This window comes from Daldinia decipiens (genome assembly GCF_022478715.1).
Source record: "Daldinia decipiens strain CBS 113046 unplaced genomic scaffold F4813scaffold_20, whole genome shotgun sequence".
Classification (NCBI taxonomy): domain Eukaryota; kingdom Fungi; phylum Ascomycota; class Sordariomycetes; order Xylariales; family Hypoxylaceae; genus Daldinia; species Daldinia decipiens.
The window spans coordinates 496,087-517,432 of NW_026054563.1; the positions used below are offsets into that span (position 1 = coordinate 496,087).

Sequence of the window (21,346 nt, forward strand, 5' to 3'; positions counted from 1 at the left end):
AACTAGACCTGGACCTCGGCGGCGTGTCGTATGGCGGCATGTCGTATGGCGGCAATGGTGGCAGAGGATCCAGAATGTCATGAATGCTTTGTTCCCTACTAACTATAATCGGTGGCGGCGGCCGTCTCTTACTGTAGGTTGTCCGCCTCTTAGGGAGTGTACTACTGTCATTCCGTCCCGTCCTTTGATCCCATCTTCCGGTATCAACCGAAACCCCATCCTCAAATTCATCTTGGACTCGCCTTGGAGATATGAGCCTCCGAATGCTAACGCCTGATCTGGATAGCATCGTGTGTGGAGACAGACGCAAGAGAAATCAGACAAGCAGAAGGAAACCAGCATCTGGGATCTGGGGGAGAGGACTCGACATATATTGAAGTGGGATCTACGTTTGGTGGGTGACACAAGGCTTTGCAACCAAGGAAAAGGGCCAGCTGCATGCTACATATGCTACATACCTTAGGTAGGTATGCTACATAGTGATGATTACTTGAGCGTCTTGTCATTCGACACCATGCAGTGGCACATGTACTTAGGTAGTATACATGAGAAAGGAAGGCATCTTAACGGAATGCGGCGGACTATCCTGGTCACTTAGCTTCTCCGCTGCGTATCTCACTTAGAGTACTCTTGTACGGCGTACGCGAGTGTGGCTCTGCGTGTGAAGGAGGCCCTGCCAGCCTGCGACCCTGCCAGCCTGCGGAGCGGGAAACAATGGGGGTCCTGCAGAAAAGAGACAAGCCTGGGCAGCCCAGTTTGGAGCAAGGACCTAAGGACCTAACCTAGGGACATCGTTATTTTTATCAATTATTGGTCCACCCGGGAATTACTTGGAATTACTTGTTGCGCAATTCATGTTTCTGTATGGGCTTTTAGTCCCTGCTCGATACGGATCGGCCGGGATATTGGTGACGATACGTACTCCGTGAGCTGATCTGGATCATGGCAGCAGGGAGCTAACGACTGTTCATGATGACACGCCAGCCGAGCATCAAAGTAGAAGTTCAACTGCCATGTCAGATATGCTATCGTGAGGTTACATCCCTACGGGGGAAGTGGATCGAATACTGTCGCAAAACGGACAAGATAGGCATATTTTGAATATTTTGAAATGATGACCATCATGCCTCGCTATTGAGTATGTATTTCGCTAGTTCAACTAGGTAGCGGACAACATGCGGTGGTTTCCTGCCCAGGGTTCATCCCACTCGCGATCATCTGGATTACACGTGCGCCTGTCTCGCAGTACGCAGTAATACGTAACCGGACAGCAGGACACTGAAGTATTTCCTAAGATCGCGATAGTAGAAATAGACCCGGAGAGAGGCTCGACGGGCGCGATACTCAATGGGCTACCGAACTACAGAGTACGATATCTCCGTTGTACAAAGGCCAGCGGGAGGTCGGTATCGGATCCTGGTGTACCTAAAGGTATTCGGCACCGATTACATTGGGAACTTCCCATTTGAGGGGTAACTGGTGACATGAGTTGGAGGGTTGGAGGGTACGGACCAGGGGACGAAACTCTCTAGCTGATGTAGAAAGGTAGAAAAGTAGAATGGGATGCTACGTAAGATGGCCAAGGAATCGAATGCCCCCTTGAACAATATGGACCTATGCTCTATTAGGTACCTAATAGAGACATTCGACTCGCGCAATATTCCCGAATTCATAAATCGCATCCGCTATGGGAAGCCACTTAATAAAATAAATTGACTGAAGGCGAAGACGTATTGAAACGGCACTCCTACCAACGCCGAGTCTTTAAGATATTTCAGCTAGGCCCGGGACAGGCCAGGCAGACGGATCGGTCCAAGCCAATTGAATTGAGAGGCCGAAGAAATGAAGGGCTACACATAATCCGAGTAGAGGGTTAAAGAGAATTATGGTCGTACGAAAAGCACCTAGGTGTAACGTATCGAAGAAGCGAAGACACATTTGGTTAAGAGAAAAAAGGTTAGGTAGACGCATCTGAAGCATAGGATGGATGATAGAAATTTAGATGTGCTATTAGGTTTTTTTTTTTTTTCTCTTTTTTCTTTTTTCTTTACAAGGGTTGAAGGTTGACGGTTCAAGGTTGAAGGGTATAGAATTACCTAAACGCCCCTCCTGCCCCTCCTAAGCTAAGGAACTCACTCCCTTGAGTTTAACAGTTTAGCGTGAACCTTTTCCTGCCTTTTCAGTACATATGTACGTACCTAGGTACAGATGGGGTTCTCCACCTTTTGTTTTACAGTATTATTACACATGCAGTTAATGAGATCGAGAAGCCATGCCTGCCAATCACACGTGAGTCCAACAGCCCTTCATATATCGAATACGTACATACCTACGTACATATGTACATGTACGTAATGTACAAACAGCCCTACCTGCCCGCTTCCCGCCTACGTAACACATTGATGTAATACACCTACATCTACACTTACATATACAAAACATAACCTACAGTAAGCACATAGCACGAGACAACCACCTCCGTCCGCCTTTTCGTATAAGGATGCCTGATACTTGAGACGACAGAAAGCGGATGTAGGTAGGGAGAGAGAGCCAGTTTCGAGCAGCACCTTGACATAATTCGTCTGTTCGGCTTTCGATACCCGATGCAGGGATTTTCCATGCGGCAATCCGTTCGCTGTAGACTATGCAGAAAAAACCGAGCCACCACCATTTTTACATAGTGGACGTAGATTGGGGGTACCTTACCTGGGTACCTTACCTATACATAGGCGGAATACCATGGATTTTCGGTAAGTCATCGCACACCCGCTCACTTCCATAACTCCCAACAGCATTATTTAAACGCCCATCACACATACACACATACACACATACACACATACACACATACACACATACACACATACACACATACACACACACACACAAGTTAAAGTGGCTCATTGTAACGGGCCGCCTTATGCTACCTACCTATGCTGCCTGTTTCCGTCGACTCGATGCGAACGGCGACACCTGAGTCTTAGGGATAAGCGCCAAGGGGAGCTGACGAGCGTGGGGGCCGGACAATGCGATAGGCCTCTACCCAGCTAGCCGTGGCCGTGGCAGACGCGGCCGTGCGAATTGAAGCCGTAGTCTATCCGTTTGCCGAGGCCGTTGCAGAATACCAAGCAGCGCAATGCGCACAGGTACTACCCCACAATCGTCGACAGATCTTGAACCAGCGCCTATCGCAGCATGTATGTGTATTGTACCTATTTCCTTTTCCTTTCATTCTCTTTCCGTCCCCAACCCATACGACCAGACCAATTCCGTTCGCGCGGGATACAACAGAAGAGATACGGCAGATAGACTATTGATGGAGTCACGTAGGCTGAAAGATTCCAAAGATCGGCAACACATCTCACATCTCACATCTCACTAATCAATAATCATACTTACACCAATTCGTACAGTTGCGTTTACGTGATGTCTATAAGCTGATTAAACACTGCCCTCCAGATCAGTCGTAGGGTGCGGCGCTTAGGTTCAAGCCGCCTTATCTCATCTTTATGACCCTACGTATTCTGGTATTTTGATCTTTTTAGTGGCTTAGCCTCCTTCTGTCCCATTGTCAGATAGTACATAACCGCAAACAGCACATTATTCTCCACTCATCCACAAATTTCTCTAATCAGGTAACCTAGGTACATATGTATCCGATGATACAGGCAGAGTCATATCTTGTACATATATGTCATAGCCATTAACCTAGTCAACTTTTCGTATCCAAATTAATACGAACACGCTTCTATATTTCAATATTATAATAATCGCGACTTAATAGTATTTGGCTATTATCTAATTGCGGTGAAGAAGACTAGTTCGACATGGCTCAGCGGTCCGAATGTTAGTACGGTGGATATTGATATAAATACCACCACCAGCCCACCCAACTAAAAAGGTCCTAAGCCCCTTAGTTCCGGGAAGTCTTAGACAAGATTACCTCATCTAAGGCTTTAATCTCAATACTAGCTGTGTTTAGTCTGTAAGAAAAGATACGCTACCTACCTTTTTGAGTTAAGAGTATTATTCAATGCTACAATAGTTATAGCTTAGCTTATGTTAGCTTAGCTTAGGTACTCATTCCATAACAATAACTCATCTGTCACTTCAACTTATTAAACCCAGCCCAGCCTACTTAAACAAAACAAAACAAAACAAAACAAACTGAAATAAAATAAAAATTGCCATGTACCGTAATCCCCCTGGTCAAAATATATCACCATAAGCTTCAACGCTGAATCATTAACTCCCATCCTAGAATCAGCCTCCCTCCCCAAGTAGGTAAATCCGTACCATCGCTGCCAACCCCAGCCCGCGGCACAGCAAGAGCGAATCTGCCTTTTTCGGCAACGTGCTGATCACCTTGCTATACCTATACCACACCTATACCACGAATGGCTCTCCATACGACCTTGTCACAGTCGCGCGGAACATGTATTTTCCAGGTGGGTGGACGTAGACGCCTTCGAAAACATGGACGTTCGTTCCGTCTGTTGGCCTTTTCCCTGTAGGTGTTTGTGCTAATATAGACTACTTTGTGTTGCTTTGACGGATGTGAGGAGCGGAATGGTGAAACTACGATTCCAATATATGTCCCTACGTATGTGTTTCTACTACGATGCCCAGAAGTTGCGTCTTGACGTTCAGTAGCAGGAGCTTTAGCCTTGAGCCTTGAGATACAAACCCTAGGAGCTACCATGATAGAGGCTGTTAGATGTTGTCAACCTTAAGCACAACTTCAAGGATACATCTACAACGATCATATAATACTTAAATTGCTGGAAAGTCCTTGTATCATAACATCAGCATCGACCCTGAAGGCAATATAAACATATCTAGCTAAATTATCCAATAACTATATCGTTTCAAAGAACACTACTTCTACTGAGCTACGACTTCATTGACGATGCTTATGTGTTTTTTGACGTCATCCGAAAATCAACTAGATCAGTAGATCTACCAAGTAAATCGATATTCATCTCAACCTCCCCAACATGGTAATCCCTTAGACTCTTCGAACCAATATACTCGGGACGAAATAAGCAATAATCAACATTAGCCCTATGTACAATCTCAGCCCTGTGATCGTGATAGATTAATGTAACATAAGATAACTAGGTTAACTACCTAGTTAGGTACATAGCCAGCTGGCATACCTATGGTATTAATTGTAATTGGTAGCTCTATCTTCCGACCAACAGCTCCCACCAAAATCCCTTGTGCAATGTAGTACCTACGCATGTTGACGCCATGTTCCTGCGTTTGCGAGACGCCTGCTCTAATATCGCCCGGACACAGGACACAGGACACAAGGGGGCTTACGTGTTTGCCATCCGTCCTCGCGGTAACTTCCTGTTCGATTTCTCGCCTGTGCGGCGCGAGATGGGTTGCATTTGACCCCCAGTCTGACCGATCCCAGATACCTGAAACGAAACGGTTCGCCTGCAGTGCTGAGGTTCGGAAGGCTTTTCTGGCGGTCTTAATTTTCCGCCATCTGAGGATGGATCAATCAATCAATCAATCAATCAATCAATTAATCGACGATCTGGGGTCACAATATGTACATTAATCCTCCTTACCCCGTACGGCCACGGTGGTCAACCCATCCGAACCTCAAGATATGTGAATCGAACATCCGTACGAAGGAAGACATGTATGTGTATATCATATGTATAGCTTAAAATTCTAAAAGCCCCAAGAGGTATCGTCCCAGCCTCAAAAAGTCTAGTTCATGGCTAGTCTCGTCGATAATACAAATATATTTAGAGCGTGTCTAGAACGAGGACGAGCATCCTGTCTGATTTGGAACTAGTGCAGATCTGGCTGTTGACCGTAGGTAGCTATATTAGTTTAAATCCTTCTACTACGTGGGACGTTGAGGCTCGAAAGAAGGACTTTTTGACGATTAAAGTCACCTTTCGGGAGCCACCCCCTTATCAGTTAATAGTAAGTCGGGAAAACATCGTGGTGTGTTAGGTACTTTTGTCGATGAGCGGATGGATGGGTGGGTTTCTTGTTAATAAACACGATCTGCCGACAAATACCGCATCACTTGCATCAATCAGATGGAGCTTACAAGATCACATACTACCTATAGTTACCATAAGTTAGTAACCAAGGTATGCCCCCCGGCCCCCCCGCACTGTGCTTTGCAGGCTGACGACTTACATAGTATGTATGTAAGGTGAGGCAAGGTAAGGTGTGTAATATATGTAGTAAGATATGTATGCATTTACGATCGTGAAGCTTCTCCCAAAACATGCTACAGTAGACGATGCAAGGGGGACTTTACTTATTTATGGGCTTAGCCTCATAAGATATGAAGAAACCACGCGAAGATGAGACAGGTCCTGCATTTCGCTACCAAGATGGCAAGCTGCAAAACCCCTGGATAAGGCAGGGAAGCCACGTTGATTCCAAGGTTCCAAGGTTCCAAGGTATGAGATGTTCAACAGTTCGTCAAATCGTAGTTCCAAAGGATCACGCAAGTCTCCAATACATATGCACAAGCACACATACCTGCCTAATTGGACTGGCAGCAATCTACGGATCCATACTAACGTTTGAATAGAGTTATTTTAGAGTTGTCCGCGTCTATCCAGTCCTGCTAGGATATCAGATTTTGCTCTCGACACTGCTACATAGTATGTAGGTATCTCTCTCCCCCCCCCCCTCCATCTACACGAAATCACCCCTGCAGCAAAACAAATCCTGCCAAGCCAAACCCAGACACCCCGTCCTATCATATCCACGCCAGCCTTTGCCCAATTAACCCGAGAACAAGGAAAAAGGAAAAAAAGAAAAATCCAATGAAAACGGGGCGTGAGCATTTCCTGCGGCGAGGTTTCAAGATCGTCATACAAACTCGACGTTTAGGATCGAAGACGGGCTCAAAGCAGTAGGTCCTATCTATATTCACTCGCCATCTTCTACCTGCCCTGGCTGGATTAAGAAGACGAAGAAGAAGAAGAAGCCCCCGTCCCATCCTCTTTGTTCCATAGCTCGCGATGAGGAGGAGGAAGAAGAAGAAGAAGAAGAAAAATTCTGAAATGAAAGAAGAAAAACCTTCCAAAGTGATCGATCCCCCGTGTTGGAAAATTTCAATGCTTCGATCGAGAGTGAGACCGCGCCCCGTCCCGCCTGGCTCGTGATCAGCCAGCTATCGCATATTTGGCCAGGAGAGTAGGTAAAGATTGCATGTACGTATGTATGTATGTATGTGTATATGTTATGTAGGTAGGTAGTTATGCAGGTACCTAAGCAAGCCACTTGAAAAAAACAGATAGAAAATCCCAAATACCTAGGCGAAATCGTCGTCACGAGTGGGAAGAGAAAGCTGCCGACGTCAGCGTCCGGCTTTCTCGGAATGGGATGGGATGGGATGGAATGTGCCGCCTCAGTGCGTGTCTTTTACGTACGTACGTTGGGTAGGTAGGTAGGTAGGTATCTATAGTGCCCGGCCGCACCGGAGCGACGAGAGTCTCGCGGCTCGCGCTTAGACTCGCGCCATACGGCGGTGTCGCGAAAGCAACACACGCACGCACGTGGTCCTGCCGATGAGCCGCAGCACTCACTCACTCACTCGCTCGTAGCGCCGACGGAGTCCGGGTTGGAAAAAACAATTGAGATGGTGATTCGGCATAGCGCGGTGAAGTTGAGAGGCGGTGGTAGGTAAGGAGTGTATGGACAAGGCAGGTAGGGTAATGTGATATAACTAGCGCGAGACGAGATCTATAGGATTTCGTTGGCCTTCTTCATCTGTCGAGGTGTAGCCGTCTTTAGGAACGAGTCCTTAGCATGCTGTGGTGTGTACGGCGGCTGAGGTGGAGGTTCGACGGGTGTGCTGGAAGTAGTGGCCTTCTGCTCCGCAGGCTCGTTTTGCTGCCCACCAGGTGTAGACAAGTGATCCCTAGTGCTTGAGTAGACAATTCTGCCAGAGAAGCTGCTGCTGCGTTCTTTTGTCGTATCGCTGGGGCTGCTCATGATAACCCGAATGTATATATGTAGGAGATGCCGGTCTGCCTATCTGCGTGGTGATATACTTTTACAATAACCCGATCTTCTCAAGTTGCCATAAGAAAGACCCTTACTCTTGACGGTAGGGCCAACAAATATCCGTATAAGGTTATAGAATGACGACGAAATGGAATGGGGATGCTGAGAAGCAGAAGACTAACGGGACACGGGTTGGGGCATGACATTTATGTACCGAAACTCTCGGGGACTTGCCCCAAAGATATATGCAGCCATCCCGACGGGCCTTGCTGTCAAGAGATGGTTGCGATATATCAATAATGCCAGCACTAGGTAGGCTTTAAATTGAAACATCGGCCACGATCCTCTAAACAAATCCAATAATTCTACATACCTGTTTGGGTCATAGCAACCGATCGCCACAATCTTCTTTCCCACATGTTTGTGAACGTATAAGGAATCGTGGAGACACGATACGGCCATTCATCTACATTGCGTAGGTCATTGTGCAAGAAACATACGAGTTTACTCTTGGGGCGGTCTAGAATTGTGACGTGGGACATAACTTGATGCTCCGGGCTGAGACATTAGAGCGTGTCACCAGAGGCTGCTTCGTGGAGAGAAACACTAAAGACCTGGTGGCACCTCTAGTCGCCGTTAATTATAAATAGCATGATATACGAGAACCTTACACTATTGCTAAGTGATGTAACCAAAGTCTCTCATAAGGCCGTAGGCCCGTAGGCCCGTAGCTAGTGGTGCTGGTTCCTATTCGATGGACTCGATCGGTGTTGCCATCCTGCTGGAATTGAGACGCAGCAGGACGAACATCCGGCAGCCGAGACACCGGTAAGAGCTGGGATATAGCTGGTATTAAAGGATAGGGAGATGCCAGTCCCGCTCGATATACGTAGGTAGCCTTGCTTTTCAACGTAACTATTTTAAATAATTGGTGTCATGATTTCTTATATTCTGGTCTAGTAACCCCGCCCTCACGAGCTAGAATGACATGAAGTATATATATATATATTGCCTGTCACTGCTAGGGGAGGATGGCTTCTATATACCAAGAGTTTCACCATGGCTCTAGAAGATGTGGCCGAATCGTGGCGCCATATACGTTATGTAGTAACTGGACGACGTGGAGATGCTGGTGAAACGATGGTTATATATCACTTTAGGTGAAAAGTGTGTTCACTCGGCTTTCATTTAATATTTGGCATACCCCGTTTTCTTAAACTATAAAAGACGAACCAGTCATGTTCCAGCACGCATATTCAGACACCTGCCAACATGCTCGGTTAGTGTATTCGTTCTTCCAAAACGGTTATCTAGGGAAGCAGTAAACTATATGTGTGTCCACCATGTTTCGATAGAAAAGAGTCATATGATGATGATGAATTCGTTAACGTCTTGTGGACGTGTAAACCATCTTAGGTAGCTTACACTTAAATACCCGTCACGCGGCAATGGCGTGAGAGACAACCGGAGTCAGTATACCGCCCAATATAAAATAAGAGGAGCAAAGTCATAGTATAAGTACATGGCCAATGTATAACTATTTTAAACACCCTGATGAAGAAGCATGGATGAGAACATAGTTACGTTATTTATATAGATGCAACTCATCGGGTCTTTATCCTGGACTCTAGCACAAGTTTGTTAAGTCATGTATGGAGGAAACGATGCCGAAATGAATGGTCAATTTTAGCTGTGAACTAAGCAAGTCCAAATTACGGATACTGTATTCGCTGGTTTCGTTTAAATGGCAATCTAGTTGTATTAGAGAGACAGATATGAAACTTGAAAGCAGCCGGATAGTTTAGACTACTGACTAACAAGCAACCATAACATCGGAAACCGCATATATAAGCTCGGCGGGCGTCTCGCTAGACGAGAGCGGGTTATTGATTGTCTTCCTCCTCGCTCCCGGTTTCCTCGTCTTCTTGCGTAACATAAGGAACGAACCGGAAGTCAAGGAAGCTGACCGAACCGCCTTCAACCTCGACCATAAACTGCAAGCTGAGAACGCCTTGACCATCCCCGCGGAAACTGACCTTGTTCGCTATGCGCATAGCCTCGCTTGCCGACTTGACAAAGTCGAATTTGAAACTTTGTACCCAACGGCCATGCACGGAAAAGGTCTCGAGAAGGTCACGGCCGCTTGAGAACTCAACGCTGGCACTGCCAAGGGCCCCGCTGCTTGACAGGCTTAGATAGGGGGCATTTGGTGAAGCAGCAATGGCGATACGCATTGGAGCCATTGGAGCTAACTCAGAAAGAGCATCGAGGAGCCATCGAGCTTGCATGATAATCTTGAAGGCTATATCCTCCCGATCGAAAGGGATATTATCATGTGATTCAGGGGTGTAGGTGACCATATTACACTGAGTCTTGACTCCAGTTTCCTCCAGGATGATGCTTAGCGGAGATCCGTCTTCTTCGTACATGATACAACATGTTCCCGGCATACCTAGTGTCTGGTGATTAAAGGCGTCTGGCCGGTAGTTACGTAGGTTGCTACGATAAGCTTCCGATTCCGCTTTGGCCGCTCGGGCTGCTACGTCCGTAGCCCCGAAGATCTGTAAGGCTTCCAGCAAAGCGACTAAATTCATTTGAAATTTTGGTGGATCGCTTCCTTCATCTGGCAAGTTCAAGGTATAAGACGTAAAGAGAGCTTTATCTAAAAACGCTACGCCTGGAGATACCGTTAGACCTTTTTCGACATATACCATGTTGGCCGCTTACCTTGCATCACGTGCGAATGGTCTGCGGCAAAGCGGATGCCCTCCTGAGTTATTTCCACCTGTACCTTGGCTGTGAAGCTGATGCATTTTAACAGTTGATATATTTGCCTCGTGGAACTGGCCACTGCTCGAAATAGGGGTAGTTGCGGAGGAGCAGATCCAACGGACGAGGCCATATTGGAGGATATGGTTTTCCTTAAGTCGAGACTTTTTCGATATTATCTTAGAAGATAGTAACAACTTCGCTAGCAGCAATAGTTGCAATAGTTGCCGATCACGTTCATATAAGGTGTTTGTAGCCCAAAGAATACTTTCGTAAACCTCAATTCATCTATGGTACAGACCGGCGCTCTCCTGGGCCTGCGATGCCCTTCTCGGGGTATCTTCTAGACGTAAACTCCAACCGCACAGAACATGTACACCGTGCCAAATCTACAAACATGTTAGGGGACCTAGAGATATATAGCGACGTGAATTGTAGGAAGGAACGTACGCAACAGCCAGCGAGGCTGGGAGTCCGTAGAGGGGGAGGTTGACGAGAGATCGGTCTAGAGCAATAAATTAGTTCTTCGTAAATCTAGATCAATTGGTGACCATAGTAATAATTGTAGTACTCACTCAATGCGAATGCGCCAGTCAGAGTAAGACCGAGGAGGAGTAGGACAAATCCTACTAGAAACTGACTACCTTTTCCAACTGTAGGAAGAAATGGACTGCCTGGAGCAGTTTGCCAGATCTCATGCAGTGAAGAATCCATGAAGAGTGACGACGAGGCCCTGCAATAATTTTCTTCACGAAATCGGGTGTTGCGGGCTGAATTGGTTGGTAATACTTCCAAGTAGAAAACAACAGAGAAATGAAAATGATGCTAACTACTTCACGACGTTATGCCTTAGTAGAAGTTTATAAGTATAAGATGTGTGATTTGGATTTAGATTCAGATTTAGATTTAGATTTAGATTTAGATTTAGATTTAACGTGATCAAATTTGGAAGCAGCAAAGCTCCCCTTGTAGTCTTCCCATTAGACTTCTATTGGGTGAATTGGGTGAATTGGGTGAATGCAAGAGCTATGGACCCATCTTTTTGCAACAAACAGGTGGCCTGTCTCTTTATGGCTTAGTGTAAACCTTACTGCCTCCCCAGCTCTTCTTTCTCTAATTGACAGCCAATAAGAATACTTAGTCACCTACCTACCAGCCTACTGCGCGATCTTTCCCCAGTCCTTTTTTTAGTACTGGATCCATACTTTTTAGGTATTCCACTTCTGCGTCGTCGTCCAGCAAACGCCTCCGCGTCAGATTGCCGACGCTTCCCCATACGCTTATCAACTACAACCTACGACGTGCGACTCGAGCGCATTTCGTACTCGTACTTCTACCCTTATTACATCATTTTTTACTTGGCTGTCACTATAGCTACGATGGTTAAGGAAGAGCGTGAGTTTCCTATCACCGATATAAACGTGCTACTGTTTTTAACTTGGCTCTTTCGCGACAGATGTTAAGCGCAAGGCCAGTGACGAGCCAACGTCACCCATCGCCGCCAAGAGGGCGAAGCACGACGACTCTACGGAACCAGAGAAGAAGCCTATTGTTAAGCCGATACCTTTCCCAGAGAAGGTAAGCATTCATCTTATACCTGCCTCGGCGCCGTAGTGGTTCGCATGCTGCCAACCATCTGCTGGCCTCCATAAGAGATAAGCAGTACCGAGATAGACATTCCTTGCTTCCCTTTCTCATCACCTCTGCGCAAGGGTTCCCAGCGCGACCATACCCCATATGTAGAAAACACAAAGTACTAATACCATGTCTCAGCCCGCCGTCATCGAAGAACGAAATGGCGAGATTGAATTCCGCGTAGTCAACAACGATAACGAGCGCGAATCCCTTATCATCCTCACTGGTCTGAAATGTATATTCCAGAAGCAACTACCTAAAATGCCCAAAGACTACATCGCGCGCCTTGTATACGACCGAACCCATCTCTCCATTGCTATCGTGAAAAAGCCTCTAGAAGTTGTTGGCGGAATCACATACAGGCCCTTCAAGGGCCGTCAGTTTGCAGAAATCGTTTTCTGCGCTATTAGTAGCGACCAGCAGGTCAAGGGTTACGGTGCTCATCTAATGTCACATCTGAAAGACTACGTCAAGGCGACTAGCGATGTAATGCACTTCCTCACTTATGCAGATAATTATGCCATAGGCTACTTCAAGAAGCAAGGATTTACTAAAGAAATCACACTGCCGAGATCTGTGTGGATGGGCTACATCAAGGACTATGAAGGCGGTACAATAATGCAGTGTTCTATGCTCCCGCGCGTCCGGTACCTCGAGATGGGTCGCATGTTACTTAAACAGAAAGAATGCGTTCTGGCTAAGATCCGTGCTTATTCCAAGTCGCATATGATCCATCAGCCACCTAAGCAGTGGAAGAACGGCGTCACCCCCATCGACCCCCTCTCGATCGAGGCAATACGAGCTTCAGGATGGTCTCCTGACATGGACGAGCTGGCGCGACAGCCACGTCACGGCCCCAACTATAACCAACTTCTCCATCTGCTCAACGACCTACAAAACCATCAGTCGGCGTGGCCGTTCTTAAACCCTGTCAATAAAGATGACGTTGCAGACTACTACGACGTGATCAAGGAGCCGATGGATCTCAGCACAATGGAGACCAAACTAGAAGCGGACCAGTACAGTACTCCGGAAGAGTTCGTCAAGGATGCCAAGCTCATCTTCGACAACTGCCGCAAGTACAACAACGAGTCAACGCCATACGCCAAGTCTGCCAACAAGCTTGAAAAGTACATGTGGGCCCAGATAAAAGCCATCCCCGAGTGGTCGCACCTCGAACCATAGGTTAGTAACATGGAAAGATCGTTCACGGAACACCTGCGGCTCTTAGATAACCGCGGTAGAGCGCTGGCTAGGGCACAGATGAAGAAGGATTTCGAGGTCGTCCCCGAATTTTTGGAGAAGGGCGTGTTGACTAGACGCGCCGCTAGTAGGAAAAGGCAGGCTAGAGAAACCGAGCCGGCTCTGAGCATTGCTATCCGCCCTAAGAAAGAAGAGACCTTGGGTTATGACGGTACCTCTAAGGCCGGTGCTGTTATGGATAGCGCCCCGGAGCTGCCAGCCCAGCCGGTAGTTAAGACGGAAGACCGCGATGCCCATATAGTACAACCTTTTGACCGCCCGTCAACCGTCGAACTATTCGAGCAAGTCTTACGAGCCTCCATGATCTCGCCTCAGAACCCCACGCGTCCGGTCACCGGCACCCGAACCCGTCTCCGCTCTTCCCAGCTGACGTATACATATACGTCCCGGCGAAACCTTTAGCAAGTTTGTAGAGACACGGCTAGCAGCACGCAAGCCGAAAACAAGACGTTAGCCGGCGCGTGCGTTTCTCTTTTGCCCGTCTTTTCATTCCCTGGTTATCCTTGTCCCTCGACGAAAATTATTAAGGACTCTTTGAAGGAAGAGCTTGATGATTTTGCGAGGGGTGCGGGAGTATGAGTATGAGATATAACGCAAATTGGGTCGAGATGGGAAGTGGGAGGGGACGGCGGGTAAGTTGTAGGATATGGTTTTTGTGTGAGGAGGAGGTGGTTTTTGGTCGGTTAGGGAGGACGAGTCTTGTATTTTTGGAGCGTGTTATTCGGTTCATGCGGAATGCCACTATGACAATATGACACTACGATGCGTGAAATCAGGATGATCAAAAATGTGACTCTTGTTAGCATTCTATTTTGCTTTGCTTTTTCTTATTCGGTGCGTGTATGCGTGATACGATATGGAGCTCAAGTAATACCTAATAGGAGCCAAATGGCCTGTGCTAATCTTTGCGGTTTTTATTTTTGTTGTATTTTACTTGCAATGGCTGTGTACCACGCTTCTCGATACTACGCAGATTCGAAATCCGTATTCAATAGCACGTTCCCATCACAGCATCGCAACAATCTCTTTAAGAGTGAAATCATTTTCTTTTAACCTAGCTATAAGCAGATATCAGCAAGGCCAACTACTCGCTCGACCTTGATCGACTATGTAGATGAATAAATAACCCATCGCAGCAAACCAGATCCAGACCTAGCCTCCCTGTTAATAAAATCAAATCTGCGAATGCAATCCGCAACTCCCCGTATGAGTCACCCCTATATAATAAGTGAACCAATGACACCTGCTGTTATCTGCCCTGACGCGCCCCTTCGGACGGCTGGTATTTATTGACACATAGATATCTTGAAGTGGTAGGATGCTTGGGGTAGAAACTGGAAAATTGATGCCATAATTCTTCTAGTTACAATCGGACCAAGTCCTCAGATATTTACCACCGAGTTTAGAAGTAGGCTGGAAGAAAGACCACTGGCACTCAAGACTTTCCGCTCCGTTTATCAGGAGTATTAGGAGTGGACTGTATGGTAGGGTGCCTATGCTAGGCCTTCGTTCGTGACCTCGAGAGTTTTGCTGTTAAGGGCGACCAATTTCTATTGCTCGGTCGGTACGCAATCCTAGAGCATCCGCCTCCTTTTCCATACGTCTCTTTTCAGCCGTCTTAAGCCACAGCTAATCCCAAATCTCATCAATATGCTCAGGAAAATCTTCGTTGTTTGGTATGCACTTTTATTAAGTGGTCCTAAAAGCAAGTGACGACCATCTAGGCCGTCGACAAAGCGCCGCGTGCCGTATCAAAATTGCCAGTGCCCACGTATTAAGGGCACATTAAAAGTTGAAAGAATCTAGTTGAAGGGTATCGAATAATTTTGTACTTCTTTCCACCGTTACCACCTCGGATACCGGTGCTATGGCCTCGGCGATGACTCCTTAAGGAAGAGTAATATAGGTCTGGGTGCCTGACTGGGCTGTTCGCTGCAGACGAACTTCCGAGGTGGCGACACTGGCTTCGCTAGCCGGGAGCCGTAGATCTGAATAGTTGCGGCGCAAGTTCCGTCTATTGCCGGAGAGGTAGCCTTGCAAGGAACGTACAGAAGAACGCTCACCAGAAGCTGAGGTACTGTCTCGGTTCGGTGTTTCATTGTCTAAGGCATATCGGAGAACCGAATGGAGGAAGTCCGGGATCTCCTGCCAACGACCAGCTCGTGCTGCACTTAGCGTACCCGGTGGAAAGAGTGCCTGCGGGATGAGGGCCATATTGGATTCCCGCACGATCTGCTCTGTGAGGAAGGGAAACTCGCCGGCCTCGATTGCATTCTTCAGCCACTGTTCCCACTCCTCGTCTAGAGGCAACGAGGTATCGCCGGCCTCGTGACGTGCTGCTCTTTCGCGGAGTTGCTCGTTCAGAGGGATTCCGACGCTTGTAAGTTCACCATCGCTGTCCTCTTCGTCTTCGTCTTCGTCTTCGTCTTCTTCCTGTTCGCCATCCATGTCCTCGTCTGGCGTCGCTGCGACCTGCGGCAAGGTCGTGGTCTGCGTTGCGCGTGCAGTTTGTGGCCTGTCTTCAGGCTCAACCCACTCCGCAATATCGTCAAACGCAGTATCTTTGATGACGATTCCGGAATCACGCTCGAAGCGTTCCTTCGCCCACTTTGTACCTTCCCATTTTGTTAGGCTTGCGATTTCAGAATCGGTCAGGCGCAGAGCGTCAAACGCTCGGAATAGACGACGATGCCACTGCCAGCGGCTAAGCCGTATGCGGTGGATACGATGAGTATAGTCTAAGCCAGGATATTTGGCTTCCTGAGTGTCAAGATGTCCATAGAAAGAGTGGACTTCTTGGCGGACCTCCGGGATAAGGTTGCGGTGAAGGAGAGTATGGAAGTTCTGGGGGTCGCTGGTTCGGGGCTTTTGGAACATGAACTCGTAAACGAGTTGGTCGACTGGGCGGCCCTTCATGTTGGCGGAATCGAACTGGGATGTTGAAATGGTAGAGATTCGGAACGAGTTGATCTGCTCGTTAGAATTTACTTGTCAGGTAGTAATGCCGGAGACAAGGCGCCGGATAGAATGTAGTCGAACGTAATAGAGGAAGCTTAAGAAGCGGAACGATTACACCGAACTGCTGCCGACTCCGACGCTACCAATGGTAAGTTTCGCAACAGGGAACGGCGGAACAGACAATAATATTGAGGGATTGGTGTGTGGTTTAAATTGGGGGTTTAGTAACGTACGTATGTAGAAAATAGAAAGATTTAAGTAGGTTAGTCAGTTGGGCGAGTAGAAGTTATGTGTGGGTGTGAGGTGGTGTGGTGTGGAGAGACTTTCGAGACTTTCGAGACGAAGAGCCCAAGTCGAGTGGGAAGAACGAGGGGAACCGTGTCCCAGAGATGGTGTCAACTCAAGTCTACGCCGTCGACGGCCGGGAGCAGAGATGAGGAAGCGTAAATAATTGTAAATGCTTAGATTCGTATAATTTTGGATGTTGAACCTTAAGGTAAAAGACGGATAAAAGTTTCCAAGTCAACTTCGGGAGAGAGAGAAAGTGTCCAAGGTGGCTGTCCCGAGATGCGATTCTGCGATAGGTTGTTACGGGAGTAGGGATATTTGCATGTGTTGCAGGGTCTTTCAGGTATTGCAGGTATTGCAGGTACTAGTTGGGGCGATATTGGGTGGGTGTGTAAGCTGGTACATAGGTGCATTAGGTATGTATGTACTACCTATACATAGCAGGCAGGATGGGCGCTGGGATGAGTTGGAAGGAAATAGGAACACAAGGTACGATAGCCGAGTCCTAATTAGGATTGTGCGCTAGTACCTTTTCCCGCAAAGGGTACCTACCGTGCTGGCCGGCTGGATGTAAAACGAGATCACACAGGTTCACAGGAAAAATGAAAAAGGAAACAACCAATCAAATGCTAATTTGTGCATGCGTTGTTGCAGGGGGCTGCCGGTCCAGAAAGGGCGATGTTTGCAGGGATTCTCCATTGGCCCAGGTGTTGGCTTCTTATTGAAAGGTACCTAATATCTACCCACTATTTTGTATTGAATTATATCTCTCGTGATTGTACACGGTGTGTATATACGCAGATGACTTAGGTACCTTGCTCTATCGCACCCATTCTATCTGCCATTGAATGTCTTGTTCCATCTGAAGTTGTCGTGAATGTCGGTAGTCACTTGAATAGAAGCCGTACTTTAAGGTTTGGTTAGACAAGCCAATAATTCAATTACTGTACGTACCTATAGGTACCTACATCCAACCACAGGTACATACCTAAATTAAGGTCAATATACATGTACATGTACCAATGCAGACAAGTCCACGCAGCGCCTCCTTTGTTTTCTCACCTCGCCTTGCCTTCTACATAAACCCTATCATTTCCACGAGCTTGCTTACTTCGGCCGAGAGAGATCGGGGAAGAAGACTCTGAGCCGCAAAACTCACACTACCCATGACCAAGAAAGCTGACATCTGCTGAACGACGATATCCAACAAAATAAGCCTGCATCAATTCCTTCGTGCTGCCTGGGATGAACCGAGCGAGCAGTGCATCACCTGGGTAGAGACATTGGATAGATTACTCTATATAGGTACATACCTACCTAGGTATGGTAACATGTTGCATATTATAATACAACAGTCTCCTACCCAATGTGACGGACCCTGAATTCTTGTTCCCCGCGCCCGCTCCGATCAACCCCTCCGTCTATGTACATCCATGCGTCCGAAGTACCACCTTTTAAGCTTCCAGATTAATAAGATCCAATCTCCTCTAGGCGTCTGACGGTCCTTATCTCTGCTAAACGCCGATTTCTTTTTTTTGTTTCTCCTTATCTCATAACGGCATTCAATCGGCAAGAGTTCCAAATGTCATACCTGCAGACAAGGGAGGCTTGACGAAAGAAGTCATTGATTAGGTACTGTGCACAAGTCTGAAGTCTAACTAACACGTAACTAGGTATGTACCATGTTTTCTTCTTTTTGAAACACAGCCCATTTATTAAATGCTCTCGAAGAATGAGAAGGAAGCTACCCCAGCATGTCAGCAATATTCCTTGGTATAAACTTCCTTCCTTCCTTCCTTCCTTTAGGTTAGGTAGTTAGGTAGTTAATAAGCTAGTTATGTCATGATACAGGCTACTATGCTTTATAATCCCAAGTATTTGTAACAGTCAATTTCCTCAAAAATACTAATTCCTTACATTATTCCATATTCATAACATAGGTAGGTAATCAGACAACTCAGACAACTCAGACCAGCTACCCAGATTCTTCACGCATTGCTTCACGAACTGCGTTCCGCACTTTATTGCCAGCTGCCTCAGTCCGTGACCGGCTCCAAACGGATGCCTCGGGGCGAAGGGCCGAGATCCACTTCGGATCGAATGGGCTGAGCGCTTTTCCGAGATCTTTCCATGCCCATATATGGACCACGATCTTGTCCTTAACCAGGTCTATGTCCACGCAAGTATCAGTGCAGCAAAACTGACAGTTGAGAACATGGTAGCCAGGACCATATACGCTGTGCCACTTGGTCCATTTCCTATCGGAGCCTCCTAAAGGGTCGCGCCACTTCGATACATATGTCATGCCCGCTTTTATAAGTCCTCGCGTCTCTTGGAACTCATATTGTTGGAAGCGCTGCCGGTAGTGCGGACAAGTCCTGAACGTCCAATCCTTCGGAGAATATCCCAGTATGGCATACTCGTGTCCGAACAGAAACTTCCGTTTCTTCGGTTCGATGGTAAATCGGATCGCTTGCTGAATATAAAAGGAGTCCTTGTACCAGTAAGGTTGGATCCAATACCGAAACTCGGGCCGCGTGTTCCCATTCCCGGCCACGGTTCCGTGACACGCTAAGGCATTGGTTCTTGCCCTTTGCGTCTCGAGTGATGTCGCGGTCTGAACCCAGTGGATATGATAGTATGCCAAAGCATAGCGGATGGAAGGGTGGATAGGATCTAGCGGATCAGCAGTGGAGTGGTCTAGATGTAATAAAGACCATATCCGTTCGTCGTCCTGAGCCTTATCGTATCCCACCACATCTTGCTTAGGCGACCCAGTGAGCCGCAGGACAAAACCCAGGGGCTTCCTGTCAGATGGAACGCATTTGTTATACGCGATTGGTAGCTTGTGTGGGTTATGGGAAGAGCATCCCTCGGTAGACCCGAAGACACAAGGAAAATTACCAGCCCAACCCCGACAGCTCTCGAAGTCGAAAGGGAAATCCATATAACCCGAGGACAAAGCCTTCTCGTCCCCTTTATCGTCACATGTATATATATCTTCGGGGTTAATCACAGCGTACTGCCACTTGCTGCGTAAAAACCTGAAAATCTTGAGGGGACTCTTTTGTTTCTTGGCCATCTTGGATGAACTTATTGGTATGATGTTGATATGAAAAGCGTAATATAGCCAACGTGGAGTTGAGATAATAATCCAATGCAGCCAGCCAGAGCATACATATGACCCTTGAAGGGAGATCGATCTACAATAGGAAAGTAGGGGGGTTATTTAGAGGGTGCGGTAGATATATCCCCATAAAAGGTGATCAGATACCTTAAAGCTCCAACTTTTACGCCCAGGCTCAACTTTATATTCGCTATAGCCCATCTATTTCATTGCGTACCATAACTGTGCGTTTCTTAGACGTCGTACTAGACTGCTCAAAGTCTCGTAACAGTGAGAATTCCTAATAACATAATGCCAAACCTAGACCACCACTATATACCGATGCTTTACAGCCTTATATACTTCTCGTGATATTTTCATCTCCATCCCACCCCCTAAAGCATTGGTGAATATCCTTCAACGTCTAAACCCTAAATCACAGTTTTAAACCAGTATACTGATCTGTAAAGTAAAGATGAGGCGGTAAATATAAGGAAGCTTTAATGGCAAAACAGTTTCAGTTTCTTCGGGTCAGCGTGGCTTCCCACGAAACTTTATAGGGGTGGTTCAAGCGTTCACCCCCACGGCTGAAGCTAGACTTGGGGGGTTACGAAATTGAAGCAGTCGAAGCTTGTATGGACTAATAATCTTTGGCTATCTCGTTATCAGAGCTCAGCTTGGATCGCCTTTGAGTTTTCCTATTGTTAATGGTTACGGATGGAATGGCAACACCTGTAAATTATATCAACCCTCTTATCTTCACCGTTTTGCATGTGAACTTGCTGATATAAACCTTGGTTCTGTGCCTCTACGTCTCGTCGTCTGTAATTCTAGCAGTTTTCGGATATCATTACCCAAATGCTTAGTGTGCAGCTTTAAGCCTTCAAAATTGTGATTTTGATATATATCTCTTACTCGGGAGCCGTCAGCTAATCCTGCTTTCCTCTCTATTTACCACAGAACCATGTACCAGGGAGTCCCCAACATAGCCCAGCAGTGGTAAACAATACACGGGACACACACATATATTTGTGTATAATTCTGTCTTGACGATATTTATGGAAACAAACCGCCCAAATAATTCTTTACCGTGCACATCCCCGTCGCCCACCAAGGTCCCGGCCAGCCAAACTCCACGCACAAACAATATTTACAAACATAACAAAGCAAATTTTCACCACAAGACGCCCGGTTAGCTCAATCGGTAGAGCGTGAGACTCTTAATCTCAAGGTTGCGGGTAAGTTACTGCTTGTTCATCGAGGTTCTTCACGATTATATACTAACATGGCCCTAAAGGTTCGACCCCCGCATCGGGCTCAATTCCTGAT

The 21,346-nt window shown here is 46.9% G+C and overlaps 4 protein-coding genes and 1 pseudogene across 5 annotated transcripts; 2 read left to right on the forward strand and 3 right to left on the reverse strand.

Moving 5' to 3' along the window:
• Window positions 1-9,651: 9,651 nt before the first annotated feature.
• Window positions 9,652-11,700, reverse strand: F4813DRAFT_362483 (Rad1-domain-containing protein). Its single transcript, XM_049243628.1, has 4 exons — window positions 11,343-11,700; window positions 11,218-11,272; window positions 10,726-11,156; window positions 9,652-10,675 (listed from the first exon to the last, which is right to left on the reverse strand). The coding sequence occupies exons 3-4, from the start codon at window positions 10,898-10,900 to the stop codon at window positions 9,882-9,884; spliced, it is 969 nt and encodes a 322-aa protein (XP_049098920.1). The 5' UTR covers window positions 10,901-11,156; window positions 11,218-11,272; window positions 11,343-11,700; the 3' UTR covers window positions 9,652-9,881.
• Window positions 11,701-11,911: 211 nt separating this feature from the next.
• On the forward strand, window positions 11,912-13,608 carry F4813DRAFT_117869 (Bromodomain-containing protein). Its single transcript, XM_049238562.1, has 3 exons — window positions 11,912-12,162; window positions 12,224-12,345; window positions 12,541-13,608. The coding sequence occupies exons 1-3, from the start codon at window positions 12,147-12,149 to the stop codon at window positions 13,585-13,587; spliced, it is 1,185 nt and encodes a 394-aa protein (XP_049098921.1). The 5' UTR covers window positions 11,912-12,146; the 3' UTR covers window positions 13,588-13,608.
• A 1,944-nt stretch (window positions 13,609-15,552) lies between these two features.
• Window positions 15,553-16,581, reverse strand: F4813DRAFT_390298 (uncharacterized protein; the record flags this gene model as incomplete). The annotated part of the gene is made up of 1 exon (XM_049246992.1): window positions 15,553-16,581. One exon carries the CDS (start codon window positions 16,579-16,581, stop codon window positions 15,553-15,555), a length of 1,029 nt encoding a protein of 342 aa, XP_049098922.1.
• A 2,054-nt stretch (window positions 16,582-18,635) lies between these two features.
• On the reverse strand, window positions 18,636-20,255 carry F4813DRAFT_362488 (uncharacterized protein). The gene has a single exon (XM_049243629.1). It carries the CDS (start codon window positions 19,991-19,993, stop codon window positions 18,887-18,889), a length of 1,107 nt encoding a protein of 368 aa, XP_049098923.1. The 5' UTR covers window positions 19,994-20,255; the 3' UTR covers window positions 18,636-18,886.
• A 948-nt stretch (window positions 20,256-21,203) lies between these two features.
• Window positions 21,204-21,335, forward strand: F4813DRAFT_t90 (annotated as a pseudogene). The gene has a single exon. The product of its transcript is annotated as a tRNA-OTHER (tRNA).
• The last annotated feature ends 11 nt before the right edge of the window (window positions 21,336-21,346 follow it).

Excerpts from the sequence above, each read along its gene's own strand:
- F4813DRAFT_117869 (XM_049238562.1), top strand. Across the intron at positions 12,346-12,540 it reads CGATACCTTTCCCAGAGAAG|CCCGCCGTCATCGAAGAACG; the intron begins GTAAGCATTCAT and ends ACCATGTCTCAG.
- F4813DRAFT_362488 (XM_049243629.1), bottom strand. The coding sequence starts at position 19,993 with ATGGCCAAGAAACAAAAGAGTCCCCTCAAGATTTTCAGGTTTTTACGC.
- F4813DRAFT_362483 (XM_049243628.1), bottom strand. The coding sequence starts at position 10,900 with ATGGCCTCGTCCGTTGGATCTGCTCCTCCGCAACTACCCCTATTTCGA. Across the intron at positions 10,676-10,725 it reads CCATTCGCACGTGATGCAAG|GCGTAGCGTTTTTAGATAAA; the intron begins GTAAGCGGCCAA and ends CGGTATCTCCAG.